This window comes from Callospermophilus lateralis, chromosome 16 (genome assembly GCF_048772815.1).
Source record: "Callospermophilus lateralis isolate mCalLat2 chromosome 16, mCalLat2.hap1, whole genome shotgun sequence".
In the NCBI taxonomy this organism is placed as follows: Eukaryota; Metazoa; Chordata; class Mammalia; order Rodentia; family Sciuridae; genus Callospermophilus; species Callospermophilus lateralis.
Window position 1 is genome coordinate 51,834,017 of NC_135320.1, and position 23,135 is coordinate 51,857,151.

The 23,135-nt window shown below is 38.5% G+C and overlaps 1 protein-coding gene and 1 pseudogene across 3 annotated transcripts in view; both read left to right on the top strand.

The window, feature by feature from the left end:
• Positions 1-1,819: 1,819 nt before the first annotated feature.
• Positions 1,820-23,135, top strand: part of Ndufaf6 (NADH:ubiquinone oxidoreductase complex assembly factor 6) — a 35,672-nt gene continuing 14,356 nt past the window's right edge. Inside the window, exons 1-4 of one of the 3 annotated variants that reach the window (XM_076835641.1) lie at positions 1,820-2,035; positions 3,881-3,980; positions 6,255-6,377; positions 20,366-20,422. In XM_076835641.1, coding sequence (XP_076691756.1) covers positions 1,836-2,035; positions 3,881-3,980; positions 6,255-6,377; positions 20,366-20,422 — 480 coding nt within the window. In that variant the 5' untranslated portion in view covers positions 1,820-1,835. Of the gene's footprint in view, positions 2,036-3,880; positions 3,985-6,254; positions 6,378-7,154; positions 7,278-20,365; positions 20,423-23,135 lie in introns of those variants that run through there. The other 2 variants (XM_076835642.1, XM_076835643.1) reach the window with 2 other exon arrangements.
• Positions 10,562-11,154, top strand: LOC143382319 (peptidyl-prolyl cis-trans isomerase A pseudogene; annotated as a pseudogene).

Sequence of the window (23,135 nt, forward strand, 5' to 3'; positions counted from 1 at the left end):
AAAGCAGACTGTGGCTTGTAGCCTGCCCCTCTTTTTTTTTCCCTCACCAAACACCAATTTAAAATAATACAGACATTTTGAATACTTGAACCATACCTGACCTTACCTTTAAGTGAACTGAGGCAAATCAGTTTCTATAATGTTCAAAGGACTGGCGTTGGGGATAAAGCAGGAAACAAAATGATGAAACCACCCTCAGGGAGTGCAGTGGGAGAGGCAATCAACAAGCAGGTGAGCTAAAAGGTAGTGACCATCCCCAACTCGGTCTATTCCCTAAAGACCTAAAAAGAGCACACTATAGGGACACTGCTACATCCATGTTCATAGCAGCACAATTCACAATAGCAAGACTGTGGAACCAACCTAGATGCCCTTCAATAGACGAATGGATAAAAAAAAATGTGGCATTTATACACAATGGAGTATTACTCTGCATTAAGAAATGACAAAATCATAGAATTTGGAGGGAAATGGATGGCATTAGAGCAGATTATGCTAAGTGAAGCTAGCCAATCCCTTAAAAACAAATGCCAAATGTCTTCTTTGATATAAGGAGAGTAACTAAGAACAGAGTAGGGAAGAAGAGCATGAGAAGAAGATTAACATTAAACAGGGATGAGAGGTGGGAGGGAAAGGGAGAGAGAAGGGAAATTGCATGTAAATGGAAGGAGACCCTCAGGGGTATACAAAATTACATACAAGAGGAAGTGAGGGGAAAGGAGGAAAAATATAAGGGGGAGAAATGAATTACAGTAGAGGGGGTAGAGAGAGAAGAGGGGAGGGGAGAGGGGAGGGGGGATAGTAGAGGATAGGAAAGGCAGCAGAATACAACAGACACCAGAATGACAATATGTAAATCAATGGTTGTGCAACTGATGTGATTCTGCAATCTGTATATGGGGTAAAAATGGGAGTTCATATCCCACTTGAATCAAAGTGTGAAATATGATATATCAAGAACTATGTAATGTTTTGAACAACCTACAATAAAAATTAATTAAAAAAAAAAAAAAAAAAAAGGTAGTGACCATTAGTGTTCTCCCTGAGAAAGGTGACCAGTGGTTCCCAACCAGGGCATCGCTGCCCGAAACCTCTGGGAATGTTTGTGGTCTTCTGGAGGTCACCATACCCGGCCATTCGGAACGGCAAACTTCTATCTAGCAATGTGCAGGACAGTCCCTCCCAGAAGGTGCTGCAGCTCTCAAAGTGCCAAGAGTGCACCGGTTGGCCAAACTCAGAAAATCAAGGGTCGTATGTTTTCTCTCATATATGGAGAGAGGGAAAAGGAAAAGTAAGGTGTGGGGGTGGTGAGAAGCTCATTAAAATCCAAGGGAGATCAGAAAAGGAAAGAGACCACGGGTGGCCGGAGGGGAGTGTTGGAGAGTGATATTGGCCAAATTATATTGTTATATTGTGTGCACGCAAAAATACATAACAACAAACCCCATCATTATGTACAACTATAGTGCACCAATAAAATGTGGAAAGACAAAAAAAAAAAAAAAGGAGCTCCCCTGTTGAGAACAGGGCAAGGTAGCTCCTTTAAGAAGAAGGCATCCTTCACAACTCAGGTGCTGTGAGGAGGAATAAGGGGGTTCCCTGGGTGGATGTGGGAGGGGTAGCCCGGAGGAATCGGCCGGACTTGGGCTGGGCTTTCCCCGGAACCTGCGCTGGGAGCGCGGTGGCCCAGATGCAGAGGACCACAGCGCCACCTGGCTCCTCTCTGAGCCGAGACGCTAGGCTGCCCTCCCCGGCTGCTAGGCGGCCTCTGGACCTATAGGGGGCGTCGCTGCGAGCCGCCGGCGCGGGGTCGAAGGGCACGCGGCGTCAGTGTCATGGCGGCCTCCACGGTGGGCTGTGGCTGGCGCCCGCTGCAGCTTAGCATCCCTAGTCTGTGCCGCAGCGGGCCGGGGCCCCGTAGTATGTGGGCGTGCGTGCGGCGGCTCCCGGGGCCCGCGGTGACCCGGAGGAGCGTGGTGGCAACCAGTGGGCCGGGCGTCTCGGGCACTGACCACTACTGCCTGGAGTTGCTGCGGTGAGCCAGCCCGGCCTGCCCCTGCGGCAGGTCGTAGAGCTGCCCTTGGGGTCAGGTGGTCGCCGCTGGGGCTAGTGTCCTGCCCCAGCTAGGGGACCAACGCCTTCCTTGTGTCTCTCTGGGCTGTGTGCGTTGTGGTGCGTCCGAGTGCGCGCGCGTGGAGGGAGCGAGGCGACAGGGACATTCACATGGGCCACTACTAAATCGTGGCAAAATTTCTTCGCCTGCCCACACCTATCACCTTGCCAGAACCTTGATTTTAACCGACATTCGTGTTTTGCATGCATCCCCCTTTTTATTCACATAACAGCTAGCTGTTAATTTTTACAATAATTTACATTGTGTTCTTTCTATGCCGATGTGCATTAATAAAAGTAGTTTATAGGTAATTGTTTAATTCCCGTTATAAATTGTGGTGGACAAATGTAGACCTACCATTTAGGGTTGTGAGAAAGCATTTAGAACAGTGCCTGGCACATAATTAAGGGCACTTTAAGTGCAGTGTAAGTCATTATTATCTGACGGAAATGGGGTTTAGGGGAATTTGAAAGAGGTTCACTAGAATAGCATCATGAAGTCAGAGACTTGAAGTGTTTTGTTTCTTCTAGTAGCTCTGGGAAAGGGTTGGCAGTTAAGAATGGCTCTTTATTTAATATTTGTGGAGGTGGGTTAAGCCTGCCTTGTAATCCAGGTCTGACTATAGAGACCAGTGGCTTACCACTCCACCCACCCACATTGGCATAAAGGTTTCGTTTTTTTATGTTTTGTTTTGTTTTTCCACCCCTGCTAGGGATGAACCCAGGGCCTTGCTTTTACTAGTCAGCATTCTAAGTGGTATCATGTCTTAAAAGTACTTGGTCACAAGGGCTTCTGATACTAGAATAAACTAAACTACCTTGGATTTGATTAGGCAAGGGAATTTTAAAAATACATGTGTTTCAATGTTTTGTTTTTGTTTTTGTTTTCTGTGCTGAAACTTTAACCCCAGGGCCTCCTGTGAACTAAGTAAATGCTTAACCACTGAGCTACATCCCTAGCCATTATTTTATTATTTTTTTCTATATCATCTTGCTATGATACCCAGACTGACCTTGAGTTCCTGGGCTCAAGTGATCCTCTTGCCTTAGCCTCCTGAATATACCATTACTCCAGCTGTCTATTCTTTTTGATATTCAAGTTATTGCACACTAGGCCAAGCCAGTTTCTGTGCTCTTTTGTCACATCTCCCCCTTTCTTTAAAAGTATCTTTCTGCTCAAGAAGATGTTTCAGGCCTCCTTTATTTTCCTACCTAAGCCCTGAGTCAGTTGTTCTTCTAAGGACCCCTAGGTTCTTTCAGTGGAGTACGGTTTTAGGAACAAGTTCCAGGTGCTTGGTATGTTCACTGATGCTGGGAGTATGAGAGGATATTGCTTCAAGGTTCTTTAAGCAAATGCTGCTGGAAAATTGTGCACACACAGTCCTATATTGGTTTCCATGTCTTATTTTTCAGATTTATTTATCTCTATATTAAGAACTCTGAATTTATACCAATACTGCATAAAGTATTTTCTTGATTTCTTCTTTTATAGCTCATTCAAATTCTTACTACAAGCAAAGTGACTCTGAAACAATTAAAATTATAAGTACTACTTTAATAATAATAAATTGAAATTTCTTTTTAACTGTCCTGAAATTGGGAGCAGGTATATTTTTTTTTATAATTAGAAATAATTGACAAGATAAGAAAGGTCAGACCTGTTCTGAATGAAAGCCTCATTGATTTCAGTTAATTTTCGCCCGTATTTGTGTGTAGTTTGAAAAGTGAAGAGTAACTACCTTTTTTTTTTTTTTTCTATTTGTTACAGGAAACGAGATTATGAAAGTTATTTATGTTCCCTACTGCTCCCTGCCGAATCCCGAAGTTCTGCTTTTGCATTGAGAGCCTTCAATGTGGAACTGGCTCAGGCTGGTATTAAAATACCTTAAACTGTTATTTGCAAGATGGTGATATGTTTAATACTAAACAAATATAACTATATTAAAGAAATATAGTTGTAATTATTATATTAGATGTATTTTAGATCTCTGATGGTACTTTCTTTTTTTATTAACTATTTAGGTTTAATTCAATACCAAAAATAAAACTAGCTGATAAACTTAATTTTTCTACAAATTATATTTGTAGAAAACAAATAAAACAAATAAATCCTGGAATTTTAAATTTATTTTCTGAGGATATTACAAAACTATGCAATTAACATTGCACATTTATCTGTTAAGTTAATCAGAACATTACTGCTTATTCTCTCCAATTACATAATCTACATATATATGGAAATTTTTCAGCTGTGTGTGTGTGTGTGTGTATGTGTGTGTGAGTGAGAAAAAGAGTGAGAGAGAGAGAGGGACACAGACATACTGGGTTTTGAACCCAGGGGCACTTTACCACTGAGCTAACATCTCTGCCCTCTTTTTTTTTTTTTTTCTTTTGGTCTCTATTAGGAATTTAACCCAGGGCCTGTGCATGCTAGGCAAGTGTCTAGTTATATCCCCAGCCCATCACCCCCTTTTAATATTTATTTTTGAGACAAGTTCTAGTCAAGTTGCCTAGGCTGGCCTTAAACTTGCAATCCTCCTGCCTTAGGCTCCCAAGTAGCTGGTATTACAGGTATGTGCCCTCATGCCTAGATTTTAAAACACTTTTAAAATTAATATTATAAATTTAATGTGAAGTGAGGATGAAAGAAATTTTAGCAAACCCAGACTTTAGAGCATGCTTACTCATTTTTGTCTTAAAAGTTTCAAAGGAAGGAGACTTCTTTTTTTTTTTTTCAAATGTAGAGTATGTATGTGTACTGATAAAAAACAAATTGAAATGAGGAGTGGAAATGAAGGAGTTTAAGTAGAATGGCATTTGTCTACTCAGTAAATTGAATGGAGAGTTCAGATATTGAGAGTAAAGGAGCAGGAAAGTACTGGAGACTTGAAAAGAATGGCAAGTTTGGTACAGTTTCTCTGATGAATATTATAGGAAATGAACAAGGAATGAATAAAAGGATGTGAGTATGGCACCAAGGTAAAACTGAGATTCACAACTATGAATCTGTAGTGTTTATGAGACTGGCTATATATATATTTTTTTTTCTCTGAAGTATTCCTGGATGTCTTGGGTTGTCCTTTCTCAAGTTTAAACTGCATATCAGCATGTTAAGTCAGTCACAGTTTAGCTATAAACAGTCACACTGTGGTCTTCCAGGACAATTTATCAGTGATTAAATTCCATTTTTAATAAACCCTTAGTGTTCTCTCTGAATCCTCTGTCACTTCTTAGAAGCATCTTGCTACTTTTTTGTATGTACTTGTTTGTTCACTGATTCAACAAGAATTAATTTTCTAAAATATGCTAGATACTATTTTAGGTCCTTGGGGTATAGCATTGAATAAAATTTGCAAAGTTCCTGCATTCAATGAACAAATAAATGTATAATATATCAGAGGAGACAAGTTCTGTGGGGAACAGTAAAGCAGGACAAGGGGGAGAGAAGGAAACTGAGCATAGCAAGGTTTCCTATTTTATGTAGTGGTCAGGAAAAACCTCACTGAGAAGGAGGTATTAGAGCAAAAAATTGCAGGAAGTGAGGGAGTGTATTATATAGTAGGTAGGCAGGGTGTTCTAGGCAGAAAGAGCAGCAAGTATAAAGGCTCCAAGGCATGTGCACATCTGATACAAAGAATAGAAAGCCAGTGTGGATAGCAGGGAAAGGAGGGCACAGAAGGTGAGGATGAAAGTTGGGGTCTTGGAGATGACTGCAGTCACTTGACCTTTACTCTGAATGAGATGGGCAGCCATTGGAGGATCCTGAGCAAAGAGGGACATCATCTTTTGGTCACCTTTTTTAATACCTTTTTTAATTTATTTTTTATTTTTATGTGTTGCTGAGGATTGAACCTAGTGCCTCACACATACTAGGCAAGTGCTCTACCTCTCTGAGTCACACCCCAGCCCCTCTTGGTCACCTTTAAAAAGGATTACCTTTGCTGCTGTATTGCTGTGCTTACTACATGCCACCGGGATCTGAACCCTAAACTTTGCCAAGAAATCCACCCTCCACCATTTGCTCAATCATTCTGTCTACATATGCAGGGTTTTTTTTTTTTTGTTTGTTTGTTTTTTAAATAAATACTGTACTTTCAGAGTGTTGACAGTGTATTTATTAAAGTTTTTAACCTTATTTACAGATCAAGGACTCAGTCTCTGAAAAAGCAATTGGACTGATGCGAATGCAGTTTTGGAAAAAAACTGTGGAAGAAATATACCATGACAATCCACCACATCAGCCAGTGGCCATTGAACTGTGGAAGGTAAAAAAAGAAATTATTGCTTTTGATTCATAAGAATTTATGAGTCTACTTTGGATACAGTTTCGGTAGAAGTGATGATAGTAGAATCCTGAAAATTTTCTTAGGCCCATGTAATATTTAGATCTGTGTTAGTTTTGGCAGAAGAATTTATTTTTTATTTATTTTTTCTTGGTAGAAGTATTTAAAATCATTCACTGATAATTTGCACAAGTTTTTGCTGTACTTATTTATTAAAGGAAAAAAGAATGTGGTCTCTCTATATTATAAATTGCATAGGCGTTTCCATATTTGTTTGTAGAATTTAATCCTTGCGAATTCTGATGCAGTGGCAGATAAATTTTCTGTTCTGTCTGCCCAACAGCTCCTTGTACCAGTGTTTTAATGCACATTCTGTGCTCTAGAACAATAGTGTTAATTTTTTTGTGAAGAGAGACTTGCTCTCAGCATATCCCAAACACAAACCTAAAACTACCTTGTCCAGTTTAATAAAATTGCTCACTAATTGTTAGGTGTTAAGAGAATGGATACTATGGACTAGAATATTACTTGTATTGCTAGATGTATAGAGTAAATGGCTTTATATTAAAGCAAGTATATGGATTCCTCATTCATAAACAGGCATAATTTAGAAACATGCATAAATTATGCACAGAGGAAGGGAATTAGATGTCTTTTGTCACTGATCTGTGTCCTTATTGTAATATGATAAGTGCCAGAACAGGGTTTCTGTAACAGGAGCCATCAACAGACCTGACAGTGGTACACACCTCTTCTCAGGTCTGTGCACCAGCAGAGACAGGCCTGGTTTCTGGGCTCCAGATTGACTTCACAGAGCCCCAGTAAAGATGGAAAGCCAGACCCCCACACCGGGGACTCAGAAGAAAGAGTGGATGGGAAGCTGTGAGTATTAGACTAGTTGTTTACTACCTCTATTTGTCCCACTTCAAGGTCAACCAGATTACCCAGTAGAAAGAAAAGTTCCTCTAAATTCCAGAAACCCTATTGATTATTTTACACACAAACCTGACTGCAGTGCAGGTTTATGTTGACTGCATCAAAGGTTTGTGGCCTTTTTCAGGAAATACAGTAGAAGATCAGAAATTCCTTTAATGCAAATTTATCTTTCCTTAGTGTCTCTTAAAAAAACAGATGATACATCTGAATTGCAGTAAGCTTATGTATGCATCAATTTTGGATCAATAATTTGTCAAATTTTAATAAGCACTTGTTATTTATTTATTTATTTATTATGTGATGCTGGGGATCAAACCCAGGGTCTTAAACATGTCAAGCAGTGCTCTACCACTGAGCTATATCTCCAACACAAGGTGCTTAAATTATGATGATTAATGTTGGCTGACTTTCCAAAGTGACCTATCGTAAGGTTAATATGAATATTTGAAAGAAGCAGGTGGTGTCCAGAGCAATTGTTCTTGTTGAATATTCTCTGCCTCTCACCAGTCTGTTGAACTGTGTGCTCATTGTGATCTAGTAAAACTTCTCATTGGTTCTTTGAAGATTGTCAGGTCCTTTTTAGAGGGGAGGCAATGATATTATGTTGTCCGGAGAGCTGGGGTCTGGTGGGTCTTCCAGCCCTGACAGGAACTGAAATCGAACAAAAAAAAAGGCCCAAATTATTTATTTAAGGGAAAATACATCAAAAGATTTGAGTGTGGCAGGCTTCTTAAGGAAAACAAGATAAAGATGGGAAAAACAAGTTGTTTGGGGCTAGGGAAGTTATATCCACTTTAGGGGAGGTGGGGGCTGCGTTTGAACCTAGGGCTGTGAGCTAAGGTAAAGTGTCAGCTTTAATTTGAGCAATCTACAACTGGTGGATTCACACCAAGAGTTCTCAGAAAAGCAACCCCCCTGCCTTGTGATGGCTCAGACAAACCCATAATTCATACATGACTTCCAACACTTTTCTGTTATATTGTTCCATTGATATTTTTCAGGGTATAAAATAGTTGAATACTTATAAATTCTTATACATTCTAGATTGGGTACTCCATTTCTCTGTGTATGAATATGAGTTGTAGTTTGAATTTATGTTTAGAATCAAGATTTTTATTTAGTTTGGCTTTATTTTCCAAAGTTGATACTTTATTCAGCTCTTTTTTTCAATATTCATTCTTTTACCATGATCTCTAAATTTTTTCAGAATTAGAACCATATTTTGTGGTCATGGAATTGCAACTGTTATAGCTTCATCCTAAATAGGAGTTTGACTTTTCATTGATTAAATATTTATTGAGTACTCTGACATGTCAGGAATAGCACTAAATGGTGTAGTAATAAAGATCAAATATGTCTAACCCACTCAGATACATATAAACTAAAACAAGAACAGGAGTCTAATGATATTTGAAAGAAGCAGGTGGTGTCCAGAGCAGTTGTTCTTGTTGAATATTCTCTGCCTCTGATTGACTGACTTCTGGAATTTGGGAAAGAAACCCATGGGAAGTCCTGAGAGAATATCGTAGTGCTCAGAACATTTTGGAACCAACTTCACACACACAGCCCTTTTAGCTTCTATCAGGCTCCCACCAGGCATTGTTGGCCCCATTCTTTATACTTAGACTTTTGTTACATTCATGTGCATTGATGAGCATGCTGCCATTGACTTTCTAGAATCAATTGTATATGATGAGTCTTAGTTGAAGTATAGAATATCCCTAAGACTTAATGTTTCACTGCTATATTTATGTTATACTTAGTGTTGATCTGGCAAAAAATGTTTAAAAACTTACTTGGGAGTAATTTCAAACTTTCAGAAAGGTTACAAAATTGAAAATAGTACAATGAACATCTTTATATCCTTTACCTATATTAACATTTTAATCTCATTTTAAAATCATTGATGAGCATTCTCTTTTCCTTCCTCCTCTCTCTTCCCTCTCTCCCACTTCTGTATATTCACATATATGTGAATGTGTATATATATTCATGTTCATAATTTCATTTTCCTGACTCAAAATTTAAGTTATTTACATTATGACACTAACCTAAATCATTTCAGTATTTCCTAAGAATGTGGATATTCCCTTATATAACACTTTTGTCTAATTTCCCATTCATATTACAATTTTGTTAGTTGACCTAATAAGGTCCAGTATAGCATTTTTCCAGTATAAGAACCAATCTAGGGTCAAGTATTTAGTTGTTATATATCTCTCTTTGCTCCCCCCGACCACCTCTTTCTCTAGCAGTACTGGGGATTGAACCCAGGAATGCTTTACCACTAAGCTTTGCTCAGGTTTTGTTTTGTTTTGTTTTTTTGAGATAGGGGCTAACTAAGTTGCTCAGGATGGCTTTGAGCTTGTGATTCTCTTGCTTTAGCCTCCCAAGTAGCTGGGATTTTGGCATGAGCCATTGCACTAGCCTGTATCTTTTGTCTTTTATGACATTGACTTGGGAATTGAACCCAGGACCTTGTGTGTTCTAGGCAAGTGCTTTACCACTGAGCTACATCCCCATCCTGACATTGATGTTTTTTAAATATAGCCTTCCCACTATTTTTCCTCCCAGAATACTCATTTTGGATTTGTGTAATGTTTTCTTATTATTATATTTAGGTTATAGATTCTTGACTGGAACTTAATAGGTGATAGGTCCTTCTCAAGGGATCATATTTGGAAGGATACTTTGTCCATTTTTTCCTTTACTGGCATTGTTAGTTTTGATTACCCAGTCAAGATGTTTTCTGTTTTTCTTACTCTAATTATAATCCTCTTTGCAACTTAAATAGCCAACTTTGAAGAGATACTTTAAAACTCTGCAAATATCCTGCTCCTCCTCAAAAATTTTCCCCTAAACTTAGTTGTCATTGGTGGTTCTTATATATTCAATCTTTATCATTATGGTTGCAAAATGATAATTTCTCAGCTCGGTATAGTGGCACACACCTGTAATCTGAGTTGAGGCTGGAGGATTGCAAGTTCAAGACCAGCTGGGTAAGTTAGCAAGACCTTGTCTCAAAATAAAACTTAAAAAGGCTGGGATAGCACTTTTACATGCTGCTATTGCCTGTGGTCATTCTCTCAGCCATGGTCAATGAAAGAAAGACTGGACAAGGCTCATCGTCGGAGAGTGCCCGTTTATTGAGGAACAGCTTTGCACGTTTATAGAGCCCGGGGTGGTTTAACAGTTGGCACGGGGCACTTTCTGATTGGTGGGTAAGGATCATGAGGGTCAGCAGGGCTCATCATTGGGCGGCTCTTCCCGCCGCTATCTCAGGGGATGGGAAAGTTAGTACTGGAAGAGAAGTGCAGTCAGCGTCATCTTTGGAGCCGGGGAGACTCCCACCAGTCAACTCCATTGTGTTCTTTGACATTGCCATCAAAGATGAGCCCTTGGGTCGAGTCTCCTTTGAGCTGTTTGCAGACAAAATTCCAAAGATAGCAGAAAATTTTCATGCTCTGAGTACTGGAGAGAAAGGATTTGGTTATAAGGGTTCCTGCTTTCACAGAATTATTCCAGAATTTATGTGCCAGGGTGGTAACTTCACATGCCTCAATGGCACTGGTGGCAAGTCCATCTATGGGAAGAAGTTTGATGATGAGAACTTCATCCTGAAGCATACAAGCCCTAGGCCAAACACAAATGGTGCCCAGTTTTTTTTATCTGCACTGCCAAGACTGAGTGGTTGGATGGCAAGTTTGTGGTCTTTGGGAGGATGAGAGAGGGCATGAACATTGTGGAAACCATGGAGCATTTTGGATCCAGGAATGGCAAGACCAGTAAGAAGATTACCAATGCTGACTGTGCACAATTCTAACACATTGGACTTCTGTTTATCTTAACCACCAAACCATTCCTTCTGTAGCTTTGTAGAGTACCCCATCTACCCCATCTGCTTGTAGTATCCCATAATGTTTGTGCTCTCGCTGCAGTTCTTTAGGTTACATATTTTATTTTCCTCCCAAGTCTAGCTGTATTGCAGAGTTAAGTTTATGATCATGAATAAAAACTAAATGACAAAAAAAAAAAAAAATGGTGGGAGGACTGGGATATATATATATCTCAGTGGTAGAGAGCTTGCCTACTATGTGCAGGGCCCCAAGTTAAATTCCTAGTATTGCAAAACTGAAGCACAACAAAAAATTCCAAAAAGATAATTTTTCAACTCCAGCACTCTGTTTACATCTATCAATTGGCAATGGATATGAACTCTTACTCTCCTATATTTAATTGTTTTCTTATTAATTACTGGTGTGTGTGTGTGTGTGTGTGTGTGTGTGTGTGTTTATGTGTTTTTGTTGCAGTGGTTTATAATTCATTAGTGGATTTAATCATTCTGGTGTTCAGATTTCCCAGAGCTCTCCCAGAGTGGGAGCCCCTTCAAATTGGCATCTCTATCCTTATAACATCCCTCCATCTTTTTTTTTTTTTTTTTTTTTTTTTTTTTAGCACTTTCTTATTTTCTGCCACAATAAGATATTCTGGGATTATCTTGAACCTTCCCTGTCCCAACTCTGGAAGCACACATTTCTCTTGAACTGTGATTTCTTTGTTGGGAGTTATTTTAAGACTACTATCTGGGTACAAGGTGGGTTCTTTGCCGTTGGAGTATATTACTTGGTAATATAACAGTTTTCCCTAAAGAGTATTTTCATTGGAGTTTTAGTTACTCTTTTCATTTTTAGAGAAGTGGTTAGTTTTGCTAAATAAAATCTGTATCCTACGGGGGAAAACTTGTATATAATGTGTAAATATAGACATCAAAGTGTTTCACAAATAGAGATGTTCAGTATTTAATTCTTGTTTTTATTTGAAAGTGGAATTGTTAAATTACTAATAGTATGGGGGTGGCAAGACATTTATTAGAAAAGTATTAGAAATATTATCTTGGAAGTGGTTTTTTTAGATGCCTCAATTTATTTTAATTTCTATTATCAGAGGTGTTTAAATTTTGATAAATTTGTTTTATGTTTACTTTTGAGAAAATGATCATCTAGCTGTGTTCCAATGGGAGGTGTGGAAGATAAAAAACATTCCATCACTGATGTCTTTTGTAAGACTAACATTTTAGGAAAGAAGTGGAACAGGGAATTGTGAGATGACATTTCAACTTTCTGTCTCCCCTTTCTTCCTATGTAATCTTTATCTCTGCTTCTGATAACCTTATTAGAATTCTCAATGAATGGAATGGGCAAGAGGAAAGTAACTACCACAGGGTCAAATTTTGCTTCTAACCATAAGAAACTAGGTGTCTATTTTTCTAAACTTCCATATTTTAAGAAATAAATGTTGTTGCCAGGCACAGTGGTACACACGTGAAATCCTGGTGACTCAGGAATGCTGAACCAGGAGGATTTCAAGTTTTGGGCCAGCCTCAGCTGCCGCTGTCTGGCTGGGCACAAAATCACGAGCCACTCAAACAGGAACAAACTTTATTTGAAAGAACCGCCAATAACACGTCCGCCCGGGAAGCTTCCCGATCCACCCACGCGGCGTACTGCTGGTTCCTTCCCGGAACTCTAGCGCAAGCGCCTCCCCGGAATTCCCTCCTACTGCACTTTCCCCACCAATGGGAACTCTCCAGGAGTCCCGTAGCAGGAGTCCGGTATCCATATGAATGTACTTTTTAACATAATCGTATCATCTCAATGGCTAGCTGGCATCACCTTTCAATCAAAAATGCCATGCATCATATTAATTGGCTGTGGCTCCCAGCATCTCCCCCTTTCTGTTTAATTAAGCAACAAGTAATGTGGCTAGGGACCGTGCCTGTTAGGTTTGTCCAATTTAACATATGGTTCTTACCCGTCATTGGAAAACTGACCTTTAGGCGTCAGCCTCCTGTCTTAGGTTGATACCATTGCAATTGGATCATACCCGTCACTGACTACCGATCCAGCATATAGCCATACTTGTGGATAGGCCTATGCACCAGTGGGGGGGTGAGGTTCTTTGCCTCACCTCTGTTGGCCCCCAGATTTGGCCTTGGTGCCAGTGGGGGGGTGAGGTTCTTTGCCTCACCTCTGTTGGCCCCCAAAATTAGACCATCACTAGTAGAAGGGAGGAGGATACAGAAATGCCACAACACCAAATCAATTGACGACTCCTAGGGAAAATTGCATCACTGGTGACACATCAGCAAAGATACGCCAGCATTACCATAATTTGTTGTATCAACAGATAGATCACAGTGCATACAAGTGATACATAGTCCAGGCAAGTTTTGTAAGCAGTTCAAAGTGGAGGAATCTATCAATATGTCCATTTCCTCCCAAGATCATTGATGTATCAGTTTATACAGTTTGTTGTGATAATTATCGAAGAAGTTGTAGTTTGGTTTCATCTTTGTCTTCACCGGCACTGGGATGAAAAATAAGAATTCTGACAATGATGTTAAAGAGAGAAAGAAAAAAAAAAAAATGTAACATTTTAACAGGTACTAAGAAAACATTTTTTTTTTTTTTTTTTAGAACAATTTATATTATCTTGAACAGAATTATTAAATATAATGAAAAGGAAAGATGAAAATAAACAAACAGATTTGTTAACCTGCTTATTTGTACACATATTAAAATAATTTTTAACAGCTGTTTACCCAATTTAAATTAAACCATTAAAATTACGTGAATAATAAAAAGTACTTGGATCCATTTTTTTTTTTTTTTTTTTTTTTGAGCACTCCTCATATATGATCTATGGACATACGCACATATAGACACATAACACAAAACAGAAGTGTGCACATATAACATACAACACATAAGACAATAGTAAAGGCCTTGTAGTTTCACCTAGGTGAAATCTCCATTGCAATGTTAAAAACTCCACAGTTAAAAAATAAAACTGATCAGAAAAACATCAACCTAGGTCTGTATGAGCTCAAAAATAAAATAGAACCTATGATATGGAAAAATGCAATAATAAAATAGATATTGAAAAAAGCATCCTGGTTAATCAGTCGCAGATGTAAGAATGGCCAAGCTGGAGTTCTGGATATCAGCTGTTATGGATTTGAGTCAAATTATCTTCTTTTTGATCTGTAGAAATCGTTTTAGTTAGTCTTTCTGGAATCCAAATCGGCTGCTGTTCTCCCTGTGGAAACACGCAAACAGAGCCCCGACTCCAGACAATTACTGGGTCAGGACCTTTCCATTGTCCTGTTAGAATATCTTTCCAAAGAACTTTAGGCTTATGCACATTTTTTGGATACATATGCCTTTCCGCAGCACTAAGTCCTGATGAATCCAAATTTAAAAAGTTTAGAGTAAAGAGGGTTATTTTAAGTTTATCTTTGGGGGATATATACCCCTTTCCAATTCCCTCCTTTTGTTTTAATAAGTACATTTTAATAGTTTGATGAGCTCTTTCAACTATGCCTTGTCCCTGTGGATTGTATGGAATTCCTGTTATGTGAGTAATGCCAAATGATGAGCAGAATTGTTTAAAAGAGGTAGAAGCATAACCGGGACCGTTATCTGTTTTTAACTGTTTTGGAACGCCCACAGTGGCAAAATTTTGTAAGCAATGAGCTATAACATCTTTAGTTTTTTCTCCGGCATGAAGGGAGCCCATCAAAAATCCAGAAGAAGTATCAACTGTAACATGCAAATATTTTAATTTTCCAAATTCTGGCAAGTGTGTGACGTCCATCTGCCAAATATGGTTAGGTATCAGTCCTCTAGGATTGACTCCAAGATTAACTTGTGGTAAAAATGTCACACAATTTTGACATTGTTTTATTATATGTCTGGCTTGTTCTTTAGTTATTTTAAAACGTTTTTGTAAAGTATTAGCATTGACATGAAACCTTTTATGAAAATTTATAGCTTTTTCTATTGTGGAGAAAATATGTATGTCATGTGTAGATTTATCTGCTAATTCATTGCCCAAACTAAGGGCTCCAGGCAATCCTGTATGTGCCCTGATATGTCCTATAAAGAATGGATCTTTTCTGTCCCAGATTAGACTTTGTATAGTGGAAAACAAAGAGAAAACAGTAGAAGAAGGGGAAATCCTACCTGCATCTTCAAGGGATACTATAGCATTAACTACATATTGACTATCAGAAAATAAATTAAATACGGAATCTTTAAACATCATAAAAGCTTGTAATACTGCATTAAGCTCTACCTTTTGAGCTGATTGTTTGGGTACTAAAAATGTAAAAGTTTGATCAGGGGTAACTACTGCTGCTGTACCATTATTTGACCCATCAGTGAATATATTTGGAGCATTCATGATAGGGGTCTTTCTTGTCATTTTTGGAAAAACTACAGGATGCTTAGACCAAAAAGACAACAAAGGATTAGATGGCAAGTGATTATCAAATGAAACATTAGATTTACACATGATTATTGCCCAAGTATTTAACTCATTGGCTAACTCATCAATTTGATCCATAGTATATGGAGTAATAATTTTATTGGGAGAAATCCCAAACACTCCCTTTGCTGCTTTTATTCCTTTGAGTATTAATTGTCCTACAGCCTCAGGATATCTAGTAAGAATAGTATTAGGAGAATAAGATAAATGTATCCACAATAATGGACCTTTTTGCCAAAATACTCCTGTAGGAATATTTTTTGTTGGTAGTACAATAAATAATAAAGGCAAACTTATATCAATTCTATCCAAGTGCATATTTTCCATATATGTTTCAATGATTTTTAATGCCTTTCTTGCTTCAGGCGTTAGCATGCGGGGTGAATTTGGATCTGATGGACCTTTTAGGATATCAAATAAAGGTCCTAGCTCTCCTGTTGGTATGCCTAGATAAGGCCTTATCCAATTTATGTCTCCCAATAACTTTTGAAAGTCATTAAGTGATTTGAGTTGATCTACTCGTATTTGAATTTTTGGTGGACGGACCATGGTTGAGGATAACAGGACTCCTAGATAATTAATTGGAAGATTTAATTGTACTTTATCTATTGCTATCTCTAGATTATAATTTTTTAATAAGTTTGTAAGTGTGGCATAACATTCCAGCAATATGTTTTTATCTTTATGTGCCAATAATACATCATCCATATAGTGAAATATTTGTAGTTCAGGATTTTGATTTCTAAGTGGTTGGATTGCTTTGTTAACATAAATTTGACACATAGTTGGACTATTAGCCATCCCCTGAGGGAGTACTTTCCATTCATATCTCTGATCAGGACCTTCATGATTTAGTGCAGGGATAGTAAATGCAAAATGTGGACTATCCTCAGGATGAATAGGAATTGAAAAAAAACAATCTTTAATATCTATAGCTAAAACATACCAGGTTTTTGGTAAAGCAGACAATTGGGGAATCCCTGATTGAGCAGGTCCCATAATAACCATCTCATTATTAATGGCTCTTAAATCTTGTAATAATCTCCATTTACCAGATTTCTTTTTAATAACAAAAATGGGAGTATTATGGGGAGATATGGAAGGTTGTATATGTCCTTTCGCTAATTGTTGTTTAACCAGATCATGGGCTACTTGTATCTTTTCTTTAGTCAGGGGCCACTGAGGAACCCACACTGGTCTTTCTGATTTCCAAGTAATTTTTATTGTCTCAGTGGCCCTTTCTGAAAATCCAACCCATGTCTGTCTGTTCCTTGATCTATTTGAATTGGTGCTGCTATATTTTGTCCTTGTTTTCCTAATCTTTTTTCTTTTTTAAAACCTTGTTTAGCTCTAGTAGTGGGCGCATTAGGATTGATGTTATTTGTTAACGTTAAACCTAATTGATCTAGGACATCTCGTCCCCATAAATTTATAGGAAGATGATCCAATACATATGGCTGTATAGTTCCCTCACATCCTTCAGGATCCTTCCAATCTAATACCATTGCACTTCTATGGGGATTAGTAGCCACTCCTAGGCCTCGAAGCGTTTGAGTGGCTTGTTGTAATGGCCAATGTTTTGGCCATTCCTGACTAGATATGATGCTAAGGTCTGCACCTGTGTCCAGTAGCCCATTAAAGTCGTATCCTTGAATATTTAGTTTTAGCATGGGGCGAGAATCTAAATTTAAAGACAGCATAGCCCAATCTACACCTGTGGAGCCCAATCCCCTGGTACCTCTTTCTACAGTACGACTAGAAAATTTATCATGTAGGCTGGGTATTATTAGTAACTGTGCTATTCTATCCCCTGGTGAGATAACTGATATGCCTCTTGGAGAACTAGCTATAATTTTTATTTCACCTTCATAATCGGGATCAATTACCCCGGGACTTATCATAAGTCCTTTTAGTGTGGAAGAACTGCGTCCCAATAATAAGCCTACCGTTCCTTGGGGAAGAGGTCCTTTTACTCCTGTGGGAATAATTTGAATTCCCATCTCTGGAGTTAGTACTGCTCTTGCGGAGGCGCAGATGTCCAGCCCTGCGCTCCCTCTAGTTTGTCTGATGAGGGATTTAATGGATAATGTGTCCTGGGCACTACCTTGATGGTGCTGCTGGGTTCCTCCATTGCCCCGTATATTTGTGGTTTTGGGCCCCGGAGCATTGGGCCCTCCAGTCCGTTTTTTGGCAATGGAGCCTGATGCCTTTCTCCACGATATCGTGGGTAAACACTTGATCCTTGTCCGTTTTTTGATAACGGAGTGCCCTCTATGGTGGTTTGAGAACGGCATTCATTAGCCCAATGTCTCCCTCTACGGCATCGTGGGCAAATACCTGGTATTCTATTCCTTTGATACCTAGCTTTGTTAAACCCTCCTCCTATGGGGCAATTCCTTTTAAAATGTCCTGTCTGATCACAATTGTAGCATGTTTTTGGCCTGGCATCTAAAGCCTGTTGTACTGCTGCTAAGACTTGTCCTTGTTCATTAATGTCTCTACATAATTTAATATATGTGTTTAAATCTTCATGTTTCCATGGTCTAATGACCTCTCTGCAGCAACGATTTGCTTGGTCATAAGCCAGTTGTTTTATAAATGGCATTGCTTGTTCTACATCTCCAAATATCCTAGAAGCTGTCTGAATAAGCCTATCTACAAATTCAGCGTAAGGTTCGTTAGTTCCTTGTATTACCTTAGATAACTGTCCTTGTAAATCTCCATGCCCCTGTAAAGTTTTCCATGCCCTAACTGCATCTGCAGCAATTTGTGCGTATACACCAGGATCATATTCAATTTGTTGCCGTTGACCCTCATAAGGTCCCTTTCCTAACAACATCTCCAGATTTCTTTGAGGGTAACCGGCTGCTGTATTTCGCCTAGCTGTCTCCATGCAGAATTCCTCATTGGCAACCTTCCATAACAAATATTGTCCTCCATTTAGCACAGATCGACACATGTTAGCCCAATCTGCTGGTGTCATGTCTAAGTTGGTAATAGATTCAACCATGCTTATGGTGAAGGGTGCTTGCGGGCCATAGGTTGTTACAGCCTCTTTTAATTGCTTTACTGTTTTGAAATCTAGAGCGCGATGAATTCGTTGCCCTCCTGCCTGCTCAAGTACAGGGCATGCTAGTCTTTGGGATCTTGCCTTAGGATTTTGTGCATTAACTACAGGAATTGAGGGCCGCTCAGCTCTTACGCCCTCTGGTGATAGAACGGAGTTAGTAGCAGCCTCCTGTTGTAACTCCCCAACTGATGGTCGTTTTTCCTCTAAGCTTTCTTTCTTCAAATTTTCCTCTGTCTGACTAGCTGGAGAGACCTTCTCTTTTGTTTGACCTGACATGTTTTCTACCACAGTTTGGACCTCTAACAATTTACTTAACAGTTTTTCGGTTTGTTTTTTACTAGTTTCTAATCTACTATAAAGGTAACGCAACCCAGTAAGGTAGCATAAAACAAAGCCGAAACAGAATGAAACAAAAACGGAGCAAAGAATAGTTGTATCAATTTTCTCTTTCTCCGGGCCAAACAACTTCAAGCCTTGAGCCAACCATTTTTCCCAGTTTGCCTGAGAAAATTCTAGGGATAGGCAGCTTGAAACAAAAACAAAATAAATCAAAAGAAGAACACATTGTTTTTTGAAATGGTCACCCATTCTGTCGCCTTCCCTCAGGGGCGAGCAATTTTACTCACCTCCAAGCTTCAGGCGCTCCCCGTACAGGGCCACCAGTTGCCGCTGTCTGGCTGGGCACAAAATCACGAGCCACTCAAACAGGAACAAACTTTATTTGAAAGAACCGCCAATAACACGTCCGCCCGGGAAGCTTCCCGATCCACCCACGCGGCGTACTGCTGGTTCCTTCCCGGAACTCTAGCGCAAGCGCCTCCCCGGAATTCCCTCCTACTGCACTTTCCCCACCAATGGGAACTCTCCAGGAGTCCCGTAGCAGGAGTCCGGTATCCATATGAATGTACTTTTTAACATAATCGTATCATCTCAATGGCTAGCTGGCATCACCTTTCAATCAAAAATGCCATGCATCATATTAATTGGCTGTGGCTCCCAGCACTCAGCAACTTAGTGAGACCCTGTCTCAAAGTTTAAAAAAGGACTTGAGATGTAACTCAGTGGTAAAGCTCCCCTGGGTTCAATCACCAGAACCCCTTTCTATCCCCCCCCAAAAAAAGAAAAAAAAATCTAGGAGCAACTTCACTGGTTGTGTTTGGCTTAGAGTCTTATGTGGTTGCACATTACAGAGGCCCTGGAAGATGTACTTCCAAGTTGGGTCACTCATGTGGCTGTTGACAGGATGCCTCAGTTCTGTACTACTTAGACCTCTGCATAGGACTATTTGAGTATCCTCATGGCAGAGCACCTGTTTTCTTTGAGTGAGTGATGGTGTCAGGTTTTAGTTCATAGTCACTTGGCCCTATTGCTGTGAGGGCTTGTAAGGCAGAACATCTCTGTGGTTATGGCTGAGCAAAGCTGCTCATCTCATGGCAGCCGGGAAGCAGAGAAAGAGAGAGATTGGAAATGTTTCTAAATGCTTTCTAGTGATACTTCTCTAACACTGATATCTTATCTGGTGATGACTTATTACAAATGCTACTTAGTTTTGTATTTGGTTTGTCTTTTAGTCTAATCTGCGTAAGTCATTTCTAATACTTTCCAAAAACTTAACAACACTCTTGTTTTCTTTTAGGCCGTCAAAAGACATAATCTGACTAAAAGATGGCTTATGAAAATCATTGATGAAAGAGTAAGTTGAAATTGTCCAAGTCTTAAGGTTTTTTCTTTTTAATCCTATAGCTTATTCTTCAGGGAGGAAATATGTGTGTATTAATATTTTAGATGAAGGAAGTTTTTAGAGAACTATGTCATTTTATCTATCCTTCATCCTTTTATCCTTCATCCTTATATTCCACTACCCTAGTCTCTCTGTTCTTACGCCTGGAGACACATAGGCAAAGACAGGTATCTAGAGAGAGGCCTGTATATGCACAACTGCACTCTGTTTTTTTTTTAATTTTTAAATTTTATTTTATTTTTATTTTGTGATACTGGGGTTTGAATCCAGGGGCACTTAACCACTAAACTACATTCCCAGTCCTTTTTATTTATTATTTTAAGACAGGGTCTCAACAACATATTTCAAACGCTGAAAGAAAAAGGGTTCCAACCAAGAATCATGTATCCAGCGAAATTAAGCTTCAAGACAGGGTCTCACTAAGTTGCTGAGGTTGGCCTCAAACTTATGATTCTCCTCAAGCCTCTTACCTTAGCCTCTCTAGTCACTGGAATTATAGGAATGCACCACCACATCTGTCTATTTTGGTTTTCTTAATTGGGCATTTTCATACTTTTGCAAAAATAGAACACCATAATATAATTTCATGTATCTTTCACCTGGCTTTAATAGTTACTAGCACATCTCCAGTCTTGTTGCATCTGTATTCTACCAACTTCCCCCACCCCCATTAACCTTCACTATATTATTTTAAAGTACATGCCAGACATACCATTTTATCTTCAAATACATATGTATCTTAAAAATGTAAAGACTTCAAAAACATAACTACCATACAATTATCATACCTTAAAAATTACTAATAACTTCTTTTTTTTAAGAGAAAGAGAGAGAGAGAGAGAGAGAGAGAAAGAGAATTTTTTTTTAATATTTATTTTTTAGTTTTCGGCAGACACAACATCTTTGTTTGTATGTGGTGTTGAGGATCGAACCCGGGCCGCACGCATGCCAGGCGAGCGTGCTACCGCTTGAGCCACATCCCCAGCCCTAATAACTTCTTAATATCATTTACTCAAGTAGTCATATGCATACTTTTATGTACATCCCAATGCATGGATCTGTGTCCAAATAGCAGAGGGAAGAAAGTAAGTCTGACAATTCCAGTGATTGGAATCCTGTAGTAAATTCTTAGAGTTGAGTTTTGGGTGATGACTTTAGCATTAAGAATGAAATTGCTCAGTTAACCCACAGAGTGAGAGGCATTACGAAAATCTTTTTTAAGGTATTTTTGTTTTTACAAGATAAAATGAGAAAACTTAAGATACAGGTACCTTTTTATTTAATGAAAAGTAACATTTGCCATTTGAAATGGAAGATATTTAAAAGTAAAGGACTGAGATCAAACATTGACCTATAGATTTGACAAAGTCAAAATTACAGCTTCTTTGCTTTATATAGATTGACAACTCTACTTAAAATTCATGTGAAAGTGCAAGGGACCTAGAGTAGCCAAAACAATCTTGACAAAGAACAAAGTTGCAAGACTCACATTTCCTGATTTTCAAACTTAGCTATAAAGCTATAGTAACCAAGCTATGTTGTATTGATAAAGAATATAGATCAATAAAATAGAAATGAGAGTCTAGATATAAACCTACTTATTTATGGTCAGATGAGTGACAAGAGTGAATTTTTTTTTAATTTTTTAAATTGATGTATTTATTTGTTTTAATTATACATGACAGCAGAATGTGTTTTGATTCATAGTACACAAAATGGAGCACAATTTTTCATTTCTCTGGTTGTACACAAAGTAGAGTCACACCATTTTGTGTCATCATACATGTACCTACATGTATGTACCATACATGTCATCATACATGTAGACAATTTAGTGGGGGAAAAAAATAACTTCTTTTTTTTTTGTGTGTGTGTGTGTGTGTGTACTCCTGGAGGGGGGATTAGCCTTTTTAACAAATGGTGCTGAGACAACTGATTATCCATATGCAAAAGAAAGAATCCGTACCCCTATCTCACACTATACGTGAAAACTAACAAAGTGGATCAGAGACCTAAATGCTAGAGTTGAAACTACAAAACTCGGAGAAAACATAGGTATAAATCTTTGTATTTTTAGATTAGGCAATGATTTTTTTATTTAGGATATCAAAGGCAATTCAAGAAAAGGGAAAATAGATAAATTGGACTTCATCAAAATCAAATACTTCAAGAAGATGAAAATTCAGAGAATGACAATATTTTCCAGTTATATACTAATATCGAATGTATCAGGAGCTCTTGCAACTCAAAAAGGCAATTTGAAAAGAGGCAAAGTAAAAAACTAATTTGCAAATGCATAAAAAGTGGGGCAGGCAAAGTATTCAAGTAGATATTTCTCCAAAGAAGATATAAAATCACAAATAAGCACCATGAGATCCCACATGATTAGGATGACTATAATAAATGAACAATCCTAATCATACTCATTGAGATGGATATAATACAAAAGAAGTAACAAGTATTTGTGAGAATGTGGGGAAATTAGAACCCTTCATACATTGCTGGTGGGAATGTAAAATGGTACAGTTGCTTTGGAAAAACAGTTTGGCAGTTCTTCCAAAAGTTAAACATAGAGTTACCATCTACCCACCCAGGAAAATCAAGGTCTTTTATTACTTTGGGCTTTAAGAGGAACTAAAAATTAAGCCAACCCCATGTCTGTGGA